General features: G+C 40.3%; 1 protein-coding gene across 1 annotated transcript in view; it reads right to left on the bottom strand.

The window, feature by feature from the left end:
- Nucleotides 1–470: 470 nt before the first annotated feature.
- LOC120562702 (zinc finger protein 236-like) overlaps nucleotides 471–13,824 on the bottom strand; it is a 57,797-nt gene continuing 44,443 nt past the window's right edge. Inside the window, exons 30-32 of the mRNA XM_039806554.1 lie at nucleotides 9,518–9,647; nucleotides 6,135–6,308; nucleotides 471–1,572 (exon numbers count right to left, since the gene is read on the bottom strand). Of these exons, the coding sequence (XP_039662488.1) occupies nucleotides 1,451–1,572; nucleotides 6,135–6,308; nucleotides 9,518–9,647 (426 nt within the window). The 3' untranslated portion in view covers nucleotides 471–1,450. The remainder of the gene's footprint in view (nucleotides 1,573–6,134; nucleotides 6,309–9,517; nucleotides 9,648–13,824) is intronic.

Consider the following 13,824-nt stretch of genomic DNA (forward strand, 5'->3'; position numbering starts at 1 on the left):
TTTTTTCGACAGCTTTACTAAGACTTTTTTAGATGTTTTTCTACATACTATACTATGACCTTTTTTAGACATGCTATACTAGGACTTTTTTTGACATACTATACTATGACCCTTTTGAGTTTTTCGACATGCTATACTATGATTCTTTTCGACTTTTTTCAACATAATATACTTTTACCTTTTTTTAGACTGTTTTCAACATGTTATGACATTTTTTAGACTTTTTTTCAACATGCTATACTACGATATTTTTTAGACTTTTTTCAACATGCTGATTTTTTTGATGTAAATAACAAATGATAGAACTATACTATTATTTTTTTATCCCTTTTCTCGAACTGCTATACTATGACTTTTTAATGGCTTTCGAGCCAACTCTAGAAAGTGAATACGAATATTTTCCAAAATGTGAAACCATTCCTTTATCAAGAGGGAAATAAAAGACACAATCAAAACAAATGCAAGTTTAAATTAGTAGAAAAATTACTTTATTCTTAATTTATTATGGACAATAGAAAATACAACTGCAAAAAAGGGGGGAAAAGCTCACTGTCTGTACATTGGCTTTGCTTCATTACAAATGCAACATTATGTTCCAATTACACATTTCCAACCAATCCTTGTTGTGGCGGTTCATCAGAAAATATATGCAATCTAACTACACTATTTACAGAATGAACTACAGTAAAAGAAGAAGTTGGAGCTGTGAGCGAATGATATGACAACAGGAAACACAACGTTCAGTCAAAAAACCTCTTACAGCATCAAATCCGACAAAAAGTGTCCTCACAGCTCACGTCAAGCTGTTCCACTTTGGGCACTCTTTTCTAACTAAAACGAACAGGTAACAAACTGCAAAAGACATTTCACTTGAAGATGAAATATGTACAGTACAAATATGTAAAAAAAATATTAAATATTTCTTGTAGACCCATGAAAAAAGCTTTCTACAGTATGTTATTATTGAAGACATGACAGCAGTACAGTTGTTTGGAGCTTTGTGTACATCCCTGTGCATGCTGAAGTAACAAAACACTCGTCTCTGGGTAGCTTTGTTGCAGAATAAAGTTTCCTCTCTTTCCAACAGGGTCAGCATGAGAGGGACCTGCATCTCCTGACTGGAGAATTCTCTGGGATGACTGTGTTTATTGAGCCAAACCTCTCCGGAGGTTATCGTATTGATGGCAATCAGACGGTAGCAAAACAGATAAAAGTCATTAAGCCAATCACAGGGAACCAGACTCCCCTTACTTCACTGCTAATTTGGATAAACAGCAGGGGGCTGCTACTAGGGTAAAAGCCCTCGCTATACAGTGGAGCAAATCTATAGTCTTCAATCTTTTTCTAACCAAATAAGCCTTTTGAGAGGAGGAAAATGTTTGGCTGTTTAGTTCTTAATCAGTGCTCAGCACACTGTACTCTCCGACTCTGGAACTGGTGTGGTTTGTGGTCAGGGGAAGACATTGTGCCAGTCTGCGGATGATTCAGGAACCACTTCCAGGTCAAGCTCCGGTGTTACCTCGACCTGGTGCGCTGAGTCTTCTTGGCTCAGGGAGACGTCTTGGATCTGACCTGGAGGGACAGAGAATGAAAAGGGGTTTGCATGACTCACGTGCAGTAATAGACTCCTTGAGATAATCGCAACGCTTTGTCAACCAGGAGGAAAGCCCATTTAAACACATATGCAGCGCCAGCAGCTCTGATTCTGTATTCAATTTGCCGGTGGCTGTCATGAAAATGAAACCATTAGTCAAAAAGCAATCTTCTGCTCCTCCCTCCTCCCACCATTTGTTTCAGTATCTCACATTCTCTCCGTTTGCTCTTCTAAAAATTCAATGTCTGTTGCACAAACTATATAATAAGACTTGACAGATGTGGAAAATGCTCATTGTGAGTTGTAAATATGATATGAGCCATGTGTCATTGTGCATTCAGCCTAAAATAATTTGAGCACAAAACAACAACAAGACACTTTGGCGCATGCTGAGAGGTTCAGACACGCTTTTTCTAATGCTGCAGGCCACGCACTGAATTATGGTTTACAGTGGGAGTCATTTAATTATCTCCCTCTACTTTTGCTCTTTATATCAGAAACACTTCTAACACATATTCATTAAGTTGCAAGCTAGTGTGCGCCTTGAGTCCTCCAGTATTTTGCACAAGCAAAATGACTGTAAAAGAGTGTCTTGAACAGCCACACAAATGTAAAAAAAAACAACCAAATATCAAGGATTAATTTTTTTAAAAATATTTTTACATCATGAACATGCCTACGATCACGTGCAGGCATAGGTGGAATACTGGGAATGGAGATCCTGGTATGTCCCAGGAATTCTTGCCAAAACATGGTTCAATTTCTTGGGCACCCGTATTGCTCAGTTGGTAGAGCGGGCGCCCAGCGGGCCCGGGTTCGACTCCGACCTGCGGCCCTTTGCTGCATGTCATTCACCTCTCTCTCCCCTTTCATGTCTTCAGCTTTCCTGTCAAAATAAAGGCTGAAAATGCCCAAAAAAAAAATCTTAAAAAAAACAAAAAAATATGGTTCAATTTCCAAATAAAAACCTTCAGGATCCTGAGATATTTAGCATGTGTGTGCTTGTGTGCATTCTTGTACAGAAGAACATACGCGTACTGAAACACTACTACTGTTGTAGATTTAGTCCAACTTTAAACTGCTATTATCAAAGTAATATGATAGGAAAATGCTTCACCTGGTTTCATCCAATTATGTTTCTTGCTAAAATGTCAGCTTACAGTTCAGCTGTATGGAAGAATATTTTCCAAATTGAGAAAACTAAGAAAGGTGTAAAATCTGGAAACTACTCAGACAGTTCAGGGCCAAAATGAAGAGGTTCCTTCCTTGCCATTGCATGCAGTAAATACCTCATGTCAGCATTATTAAAATAGTTTTATGCTCTAATAGCCACTTGGATCTTAAACTGCTGAGAGGATATCCTGAAAAGCAAATAATTACTTCAGGATGGCCTTGTGTTTTTCCACCTTTTTCTATTAAAATATTTCTAAAAAATGTAACAAATATTGTCTGAAAATAAGAGTAGATGTCATTTTATAATGAATTATTGGCAGCTCAAACTTCATTTGTGGCAAGTAATCCCAGGAAAAATAGTAATAGTACATTCCATATCATTTAAAAATATTCACCCCTAGTCACAAATACAGTAACTAAGAACTAATATGAGTTACTGCCAGTGTCTCTACAGATTCCATTTTGATTTTAAACACACTCTGTGAGCTGCTTTGAGCTAAATGCTAATGCCGGCATGCTAAAAAGACAATGGTAACATGCTGATGTTTGGCATATATGTTTAGCATGTTCACCATCTGAGTTTAGCATGTTAGCATGCTAACATTTTGCGAATTAGCACTGAACCCAAAATACAGCTGAGAATGAGGTCATGAGTTTTGCAGGTTATTTTTAACCTGATGGTGGACCTACAGGAAAGGTTAGGAGATCACCAATATAATTCATCTTGAGGAGGACATGGATGTGTGTACCTAAGTGCATGGCAATCTATTCGACCGTTGTTTAGACTTCAAACTGTTTCCTGCTTTTCTAACGAGAATGTGTACATGAAGTCTTTGCATGTCCGCATCAGGAAGAAGTTGAGACTCTCATAACTAAGAAAAGCCGGTGGTCATCTTTCCAATCTTACTTCAGTTTGCTGTTGCACCAGGGAGCTTTAACTGTGAGGTCTAAACTCTGTGAACACAGATGGTTTTTGTCCGGGCAAATGTGTAACCAAATCAAAGTCATATTTACAAACCGAAATGACTTTTCCAGAAGTTACACAATATTTCACACATTTCTGAAACATTATCTGACCTGGTACCATGTGCTTTGTTTTCAACAGGTCTTCCAGGATTTGCATTAAAATCTTAGAAAACACGGTGAAACGCGTGTGCTCTAATCTTTTAGAGTCTGGGTCTTATTCCCAAAAAACAACAGAAACCAATGTTTCAGAAATGACATTTTAAATTATCTGCACCCAGTGGGGGAACCTGAGTGGAAACTTCAGTGGAAGTGTTGAACAGATCTGTCAGCATCGTTCTCCTGCTCAGTAATTGTCCATAGATGCCTGCCAGGTTCCAAGGTGAGAGAGAGAGTGTGAGTGTGAGTGTGAGTGTGTGTGTGTGTGTGTGTGTGTGTGTGTGTGTGTTGGTCCAACTCTTGGCCAAGGTTAACCCAAAGGGGAGACACAACCTAAACCTTAACCAAGGCTGTCGGGAAGAAGTATTGACTAAACATTCAGGACGTGCATCTGCTCAAATAAAAGAGCGAGCCGTTCTGACATCTTTTGAAAAACAAAATCAATGCACCTGTGATGGTAGTTTTTCTGCTCCACAATATCAGAGAGTCTGCTAGACGGGGGCGTGTGTGTGCATGCACATTAGCGGAGAGCCTAAGGGGTGACTGAGCATTGGCATAAGGCTCATTATCAGTGGATAATGACAAGGATCATCAAGTGAAAAAACCACAGACACAGAACTTGAGTGTGAGGGATTGTGTTCCACAGGGGACAGGCCAACACTGACTACGTTTACATGCAGCCAATAACCCGTTCAAAACCGGAATATTAGCAATAACCCGGTCGCGCACGGCCATGTAAACACCGGCAAAAACCCGAATATGCTCATATTCCGGTTTTTAAAAACCCGAATATGCTACCTGGGTTACCCCTTTTCTAACCCGAAATTTTGGTCATGTAAACGCGTATTGGCATATCCCCATCAAAAGGAACATGGATTTGTGTTCTGCGCATGTTCTATTCGCAAGGAATCTTGGTCTTTTGAGTAGAGGAACTTCTTGTATGCGCCAGAAAACATAGTTATAATAATTATATACTATAATAATATAGTTATATATATGTCAATGCAGAAAACCTGCGCGCAGTATACCGGAAGTAAACAAGAAGTAGAGGTAAACATGGCGAGACGCAGCACAGCACCACACTTTTGGAGCGAGGAGGAAACCAATTTCTTCATGTGGTGAAAACCATGAATATAATGTCTTTTGTTGACGGCAGAAAGTACCGAGATAGTGAGATTTATAAGAAGGTGACCGAAAAGTTACGCGAAGCAGGGTTTGTCCGTACATCCAGACGCTAACCGTGCGTCGCCGTTTACATCGGGATATTGCCAATTGATTACAAATGCCATGTATACAGGAGTAACTCTCTCTGCTCACGCATGTAAACGGGTTATTCCGAATGTTTCAGAAACCTGAATACTAGTGACCTTAACCCGACCATAACCCGAAAATTGACAGCTTGTAAACGTAGTCTATGTCTCCCAGCACGGACACCTTTTAATGTGCAGTGTCTTCCAAACACAGTGTCTGTTATATAAGGCAGGGGTCTTTAATGTTTTTAAGACTAGGGACCCATTACCTGAAAGAGAGACCCCCTAGTGCATATATTGTATACAATTGAGTTGCATATTAAACTGGGCCGAATGGATGAAAATGGTTGTTATTTATACATCGTGTTTTAACGTTAAACATATACGTGGAAGGCACAGTGAATCCTTAAGCTTAACTGTACGGCTACCATAGTGGCTACCTTACCTATAGCAAGCTTATCTTCAATGTGTACTTTTTTTTAACAAATAGGCAAATTTATATTTGCTACTAATGTGTTGGATTCCTATTAATGTATATTTTCATACATTTTAATTTTGAAAAAATAATCAGTATTTCTATTATTTAGCATAATTTGGCAGACCCGCTGCACTAACTCTGAGGAGGGGTGAAGATCTCTGATATAAAGAATGTGGACTGTGTGTGATAGCCATGAGCCCCCCCCCAAACCCCCCCCCCCCCCCCCCCCACACACCCCCCCCCACACACACACACACACACACACACACACACACACACACACACACACAACACACACACAAACACACACACACACACACACACACACACACACACACACACACACACACACACACACACACACCAGTAGTACTAAGTGAAGTTGAAAGAGAGACGCAACAGAGAGATGATTACTAGCTTTTGTTGCCCAGCTGCTTCAACAGCTGGCTGTACACCCAAGTGATTTTGGTTGTGTGTTTGTGTGTGTGCACTGGTGTGATGCCAGTCAGCTACTCACCGTAGCCGTGGGATCTCTTCATGTGGTGTTTCATGTTGCTCTTCTGGGTAAACTTGATGCTGCAAACCTCACACTTGAAGGGCTTCTTTCCAGTGTGTTTGACCATGTGCACTTGTAGAGCACTCTTCTGGTTGAAGGCCTTGTCGCACTGATTGCACTTGAAGGGCCGTTCGCCTGCAGGAAAACAAAGAGCCGCAGGTCAGTTAGAACTCAAGGTCGTTGCGTTTAGTATGTCCATGCATTATAATGGTGACGTCAGATCAACTGTGATATACAGTACTGTAGTTTGGTATAATTAGTGCAAATAAATGAAGCCATGGTTGAGTTGAGATAATTGGACTCTATAAATATGTAAAGTGACAAAGCAAGCATTAAAGTGATGGTTCGGAGTAATTTCACCCTAGGGTCCTTTGCACCATGACCTCGAGCCAAACACCCCCCCAGAAGCTTTTTTCACCTGGGTCGAACATTGGGAGAGTTAGCGTAGAGTAGCGTTAGCCGCTGAATAGCTTAGCGCAGAGGCTAATGGATCCGAAGTGTCTCTTAACATTACCCCACTAATAATGCCCGAAATGATACAGCGGTCTACACTAGTACATATAGGTTATGCTCTCCGCAAACGATGGATTGGAAAGTTTGTAAGTACACCAGAAGGTTATGTAAATAACACTTGCCTGCTGGCTTCTGCTCTCTGCTGTTGTTGTTGCTGCTGTAAGACGAGTGCTTAGGGACATCTACAAATTACAACACGAAAGAGATGCAACAAAAATATTTTTTTATTTAACTTATTTTTTAAAGTAAGTGCTGTAGTATAACTAGCAGGAGACAAGTAATACTTGAGGTAAGTTTGGAGACATTACCTTATTTAATCATTAAATTAATAAATATTTTTGTTGCATCTCTTTTCGGTTTGTAATTTGTAGATGTCCCTAAGCACTCTTACTGCCCGGTAGTAACAGCAGCAGCAGCAGCAGAGAGCAGAAGCCAGCAGGCAAGTGTTATTTACATAAACTTCTGGTGTACTTACAAATTTTACAATCCATCGTTTTATGAGTGCATAACCTATTTGTACTACTGTAGACGTTTGGTATCATTTCGGGCATTATTAGTGGGGTAATGTAAAGAGACACTTCGGATCCATTAGCCCCTGCGCTAAGCTATTCAGCTGATAACGCTACGCTACGCTAACGCTCCCAATGTTCGACCCAGGTGAAAAAAGCTTCTGGGGGGGTGTTTGGCTCGAGATCATGGTGCAAAGGACCCTAGGGTGAAATTACTCCGAACCATCACTTTAACAGCAAACCGCAAAAAGCAACTAGCTGTTGAAGCCCTAAATAATCCTCCTACACATACACTATTCTGCAGCTATTTATTTGACTAAGCAATGTTCACACATGCACACAGACATGGCTATACACAGTGCAATTGGTACTACTTTGTGTAAAATCGTGCTCTGCCATTTTAATATCCATGGTTAGTACATGGTGTTGATTTAAAAAAAATAAAAAAACATATTCTTGCCTCATAAATGAACCAACCTAATGATAAACTTTCTTGTGTACATGTAGATGAGTGTCTGTGACGCGAGTTATAATCCACTAGGCACCAGATGAGGGCCAAATTAGCCCTGTATCTTCCTTGACAACTTCCACAATGCAAACATAACTAAACATGGCAACACTGAGTGCTTAGGATTTCACAGAAAGATGAGACATTCAAGGCATTTAGCTGCTCATTCACTGTGCCTGAATTGGTGAATCTGACATGGAAAGTTGATGAAATATTACCACGTCTGTGTAAGATCCTGTTTTCACATTTGGTTATTTTTACCATGTTGTTTTAGCCTAGAAATCTAGACGCACCCTATCGGCTGCAAATTACATTTGCCAGTGGGTCTAGCAACTCTACTCTACTATGTGTTTGGAAAAGCCAAACTCTGGCCGAGCCAATCACATCATGTATAGAGTCGGTGGGCGGGCTTAACATAATGACGGCAGAGTTACAACGGTTCTGCGTGAATTCCCTGCTACTTGAAAACAAAGACGATGGCTGCTGCTGCTGCTGCTGCTGCTGCTGCTGCTGGCGAACAGCGGTCTTTGGAATCGGCTTTAGACTCTGGAGACTTGGAGTTAAGGTTTCTTTGAGAAAAGAACAAAGAACGGCACTGAAGTCATTCTTAAAAAAGGAAGATGTGTTCGGAGTTTTGCCAACCGGATACCTTCTTCGTTGCTCTGCTTGGTTGTATTGCGTGCAGAGGGAATTTGAAAGACAAGCGTTTATCCCGCCCCTCGGATTGAGCCCTGCCAATGGTGAGTTCCCAGACCCAACATCTTGATGTGGGTCTGGCTTGTCAGGCTAATGTTATTTAGGACTGTATCAGGACTCTTTCTAGATTTAGACACATTTAACTTCTTTTTACTAGTCAATAGTTACAAATAAAACTCCCTGAGTGAACTAAGGAATTATACAACATATATGCTTAGTGGAAACTAGGTTTGTTATTTGGGCCAACAGCTGTTGCCCTGATGTGGAGCGATCAAAACCTTTTTTTCTCCCTTGTCAGTTAAACATTTTATCATAAGCATGGTGATGTAGTAATTCACTGTGGAATTTCTGACATACAGTATACAGTTTGCGGACCAAGTAACCTACACCGATGATACGTGTGCACACAGCACTCTAAACATACTGTAGATTTGACCTACACGTTTCCATGGTGCTCAAATGTTTCTCTACATTCACACAACTTCCCTAAACTTCACAGATGCATGATATTACCCATTCCTGCTGGAAAACAGATTCTGAACTGTTGTCCCTTAATATCCATAATAACACAGAGACCTAGGTAGTTATGGATCCCCAAACATAAGCGTTCATTCCGAACGCTTATGTTTCGCGGATGCTTAAAATGTTTAAGTTTAAGCTACAATGTAAAATCTCCGGTCTCTCTTTCTTCATCTGTTCTTGAATGTACTGTAGTGAGTGACAGAGAACAAGCTGTACCCAGCATACGTTCAGCGGTGTAACAGTTAATACGGGTCCCCTTTAAATACACATAACGCACTACTAATAAATATGTCCCGTAGATCCCAAGAGCTCACACTCGACACTGCATCTCCTAGGGTCCTCAGTCGATCGGACAAATGGTTGTCGATAAAATCAAAGGACGAACAGACAGACACTCCTAAGATATATAAATAAATAATATCTATATATAAAGATGAATGAACACAATTAAATATGTAAAATGAACCATACAACTTTGGGGCTCAATAAGTAGTGCAGGCTCATTGTAAAAGATCAAATTAATTTTAATTTCCATGGCAATATTGTGATTTTTGTTGTGACATGCACTGTGCAAACTTGTTCCACAATGCTCTTACCTGTGTGTGTTCGGTTATGTCTCTCCAGCTGGCTGCGCTTGGCGAAGGCCTTCACGCAGGAGGAGCAGTTGAAGACTCTGGGCTTCTGGGAGCTGGGTGATGGGCCCGGCTGGTGTACTCGTTCATGTTCCTGTAGACAGAAAAATTAATTTTACTGTTTACTGTTTTACTTTACCATACCATAGGTCAATCTACTTATTTGGGTCAGAGGTTATTATAATCATGTGCTCTGTTGCTGGGCGGATTGCTGATGTAATAAGTTGAAAAACAAAACATTAAAAGAGTGTGTGTGTTCTTGTTTAACTACATTCGTGGGGTCCAAAAAACGGGAATGCAGTATACGTGTGGGGTCCGGACAGCTTTGTGGGGCCAAAATGCTGGACCCCACAACTTTAAAGGGCTGTTTGAGGGTTAAGACTTGGTGTTAGGGTTAGAATTAGGTTATGGTTAGGGTGAGGGTAAGGGTTAAGGTTAGGCATTTAGTTGTGATGGTTAAGGTTAGGGTAAGAGGCTAGGGAACGCATTATGTCAAAGGCAGGTCCCCACAAACATAGTGAAACGCACTGTGTGTGTGTGTGTGTGTGTGTGTGTGTGTGTGTGTGTGTGTGTGTGTGTGTGTGTGTGTGTGTGTGTGTGTGTGTGTGTGTGTGCGCGTGTATTGGTGATATTGAGAAAATGCTTGTTTTTATATTATGTACTTGATCCCTTGAAGCTAATGTTACATTATGCATGTTATGTTGCTATTTGATGACTGACTCATATATTTCATCAAGTTAAAATATGTCATAGTTTAGAGGCAAAATACTACGTATGGTAATTGGAAAATCTAACTAATAATTTACCCACTATGCCTCCACATAATCTTTTCATGTGTACTGAATGGTTACCTGATACATTTTATTTCTGTCATCTGTTTAGAACAGGTAAGAACAGGTAAAACTGCTACACACTGTGTACTGTGTCGCACAACTGAAAATATTATTTGATCAACTGACCAACCCAGCCTCTCAAATGTGGGAATATTGTGCTTTGTCATGTAACATAGTAACTTTTTTTCTGACATTTTGATGCGGAAGACCCTGAAACGTTGATCAATCAGAGCAGGCTGTGCTTTTGTTGGGAGGGATGCTCAAAGAGACATGCACTAAAATGGAGCATTTCCGACAGAGGGTAATTACAGGTATATTCACACAGACAGTATGAGAAAAATAAAGTTTTTTGAACATTAAAGCATGTGATCAAGTTCTAGCAGAAAACCCAAAATACAAGTATGAACCTGAAAATAAGCATTATATGTGACCTTTAATGTTCCATGGGTGATAATCTGTCTCATCAACTTCTCAAAATGGGAATCTGGCAGCACCTACTACACTGACTACTATTCATAATTGTACTTTTAACCCTCAAAAGGTATCACAGTGAACAAGCTGGGCCGTTTTAATGATTATCATCATTATTCTGATACAATAATACCTTGGTTCACATTGTTGCATAAAAGGACTGAAAGAGCAGTGATATGTACCCAGAATACTGATGACAATACTAAACCTATTAGCACTGAGCCATATTCGAGACAGATACTGGGCAGCACAAAGCAGATGGGCACACAGGGAAAAGAATGGAAACAATGGCATAATCAGAACGTTCATAGGGAAATGGGCAAAAACAAATATGCTGTAACTGCATCGACTTTACAAGGAGATAAGAACGTCTAGAGGGTGTTTGGGCTCATTATAGAGGCAGTGTTTATTAAAAGTGCCGCGGGTTAGTTTGGGTACACACTTTCAAAAACATAACCAAAAAGCAGTTTCCATTGCCCAGTACCTTTTGGAAAGAGTTCCAAAAATGTTGAAATATTCCTTTAAAAAATGTAATTACACAATTCCATTACATGTTTCACAGCCTATAACTTGAACTTATACACGTCTGTGATTATTTGTAAAATTATATGTGAAATTATTATCTTAAACATGTATATTGTTTTGATGTATGGATCATTTGTTGTTGTACTTGGAGAGCCTGTGTGGAGGAGTTATATCCTGTAGTAACATTTTTATATTAAATTTCATAAAAATGTTTTTTAATTAAATGTCCGAGTATGTGGGTTAGGGTTATGGAAAAAATAAGATAGATGGACATTTTTAATGACCAAGTAATTGTGAAAAGGATTGTAAGCAGATGTGATTCATTATCGTGGGCCGACACCCCAAATTCCCTTCATTTATCTGGCTTTTAAGGTCATGTAAGGACTGTGTGAGTCTACTGATTTTTTCCAACCCATCAAGCAGGAATGCCTAGATTTAATTATTTCATGATAAAAAATATTTTAAAACTTTATCATTGAATTTCTTTCCCAGTGTTCCCAAATTATAAAGCCATGGTTTATGGTTGTCTGGCTATAATTAAATGGCAACGTTAATATCCGCAGGACAACAAAATGAAAAATTACAGTACTAGCAATTTATAATCTCACCACTGGGCCTTATTAAACATCTAAAATCAGCATCCGAGTTCTCGTTGCGGACTAATAAGAAGCCTGGGGACCAGAAGATGAAGCTCGGTCACCCACCTAATTCCTTTTCTCAAAGACAATTAACTGCTCAGCATGTTGAGGCACAGTTACAAAAGTAGAAGCCTATGCCACAATTGCCTTTGTTTTGAAATATTACACATGGTGGTAAAATAGCTTGTGTATAAAGCCATGTCCTCCTTCTCTTCTTTTTCTCCTGATCTGAGAGCCCGGCATTTATGTGCTTGAGTGCCTCGAACACACGAAGAGACACATGCTTCTCTTCCTAATTCGGCTGCAAAGCACCTCTCAATTGAAGTGTTTTGTTTGTGGAGAGTGACAAGTTAGAAGGGTCTATCTGAAACGCTACTTGATGAATTACCCTTATTTTTGCTTCAAAGAGTGAGACCGCACTGATTTCTCAGCCTGATGTGGAGGCACTGATTACTAAATAAAACAGAGTTTTATTCACTTATATACAATGCTAAATGAAACGTACAGTATGTCATTTCAATCGAAACCATGGATGTAAACACAGACTTTTGATGACGTTGTCATATCCTGGTAGAAGTCTCGTAGCGCCAGGGAGTGAAGCAGATGGACCGGGGTGCGCTAGCTGGCTAACTTAGCATTAGATTAGTCTACTACCCATACAACTGATGTAACATGGCAAATGCATTCGTGGGTTTGCCCAGCCGTGTTAACCGTAGTCAAAACAATCATACTAAAAATAACTTAACTTTAATGTTGTTGTAACCCTATAACGTTACCGTAGGGTTTAGCCACCAAGCATTAGCGTGAGCCACTCTTTAACGTAGCACATTGTAGAAAGCTGGAATCGATATTGGAATGTCATATCAATAAACTAAGTCTCTACTCTATCACTTTGTTAAAGTGCTCGTATTATGCTTTTTGGATTGTTCCCTTTACTTTATTGTGTTATATACCTTTTTTTTGTGTGCATGTAATAGGTTAACAAAGTGAAAAATCTCAAAGTCCCCCCCCCCAAAGGGACTTACCATCTCCAACAGAAAACACTGTTCACAAACTGCTCCAAACAGCTCTATTGTAGTCCAGCCTTTACTTCCGTGACGAACGTGCTTCACTTTGTAACACACGTTATAATGCTCGCCTAGCTGCTAGCGTGGCACACCCTTACACGTACGGTATACTAGCCGCATCCAAGGTGGCGCGCGCCATCGTGACGTCAAAATGGTGTAATATGCTGCTGGCGTGCCCGGATTTTTGGCCCGCGAGCAGAGGTCGCGCACGGCTTTTTTTTCCAGCGGTGCGCGATAAAGCGAAAACAGGAGGCCTGAACGAGTCCACTGACAACCGGATGCCAGGACTCTCAGAGTGACTGCAAGTCTCTCTTGTAAACTTACTGGGTTGAGAGGAGTTCTTTTATGGTGAATGAAAGGCTTGATCTGACCAAGTAGGTCATCGAATCAAATCGAAGCATTCACGGCAATGCTGCTGCCAGTTCTGCCGTTGTTAACCTTTTTCTTCTTCTTCTAGTCCGTAGAAAGAGCAACGTCGGTAGCCTTTGCTCATTAGCGCCACCGCTGTTCAGGAGAAGACTGCAACTAGTGTCGCGACCATTGCAGTTACTGTAAAACACGCTTTATACTCTGCAATTGTCTAGCCAGCACTGCTGACCTAGCTACTGCACATGTGTGACTCCCAACAAAGATGGAATAGACGTGAGAGGTCTCACTGTGTAGCTAAAACAGAGAGCTCAACACACTGGGTGAAAAGAGGAGCTGTAGCAATGTGCAGTACAACAAAAATATAGTGT

Source organism: Perca fluviatilis, chromosome 7 (assembly GCF_010015445.1).
Source record: "Perca fluviatilis chromosome 7, GENO_Pfluv_1.0, whole genome shotgun sequence".
Taxonomy (NCBI): Eukaryota; Metazoa; Chordata; class Actinopteri; order Perciformes; family Percidae; genus Perca; species Perca fluviatilis.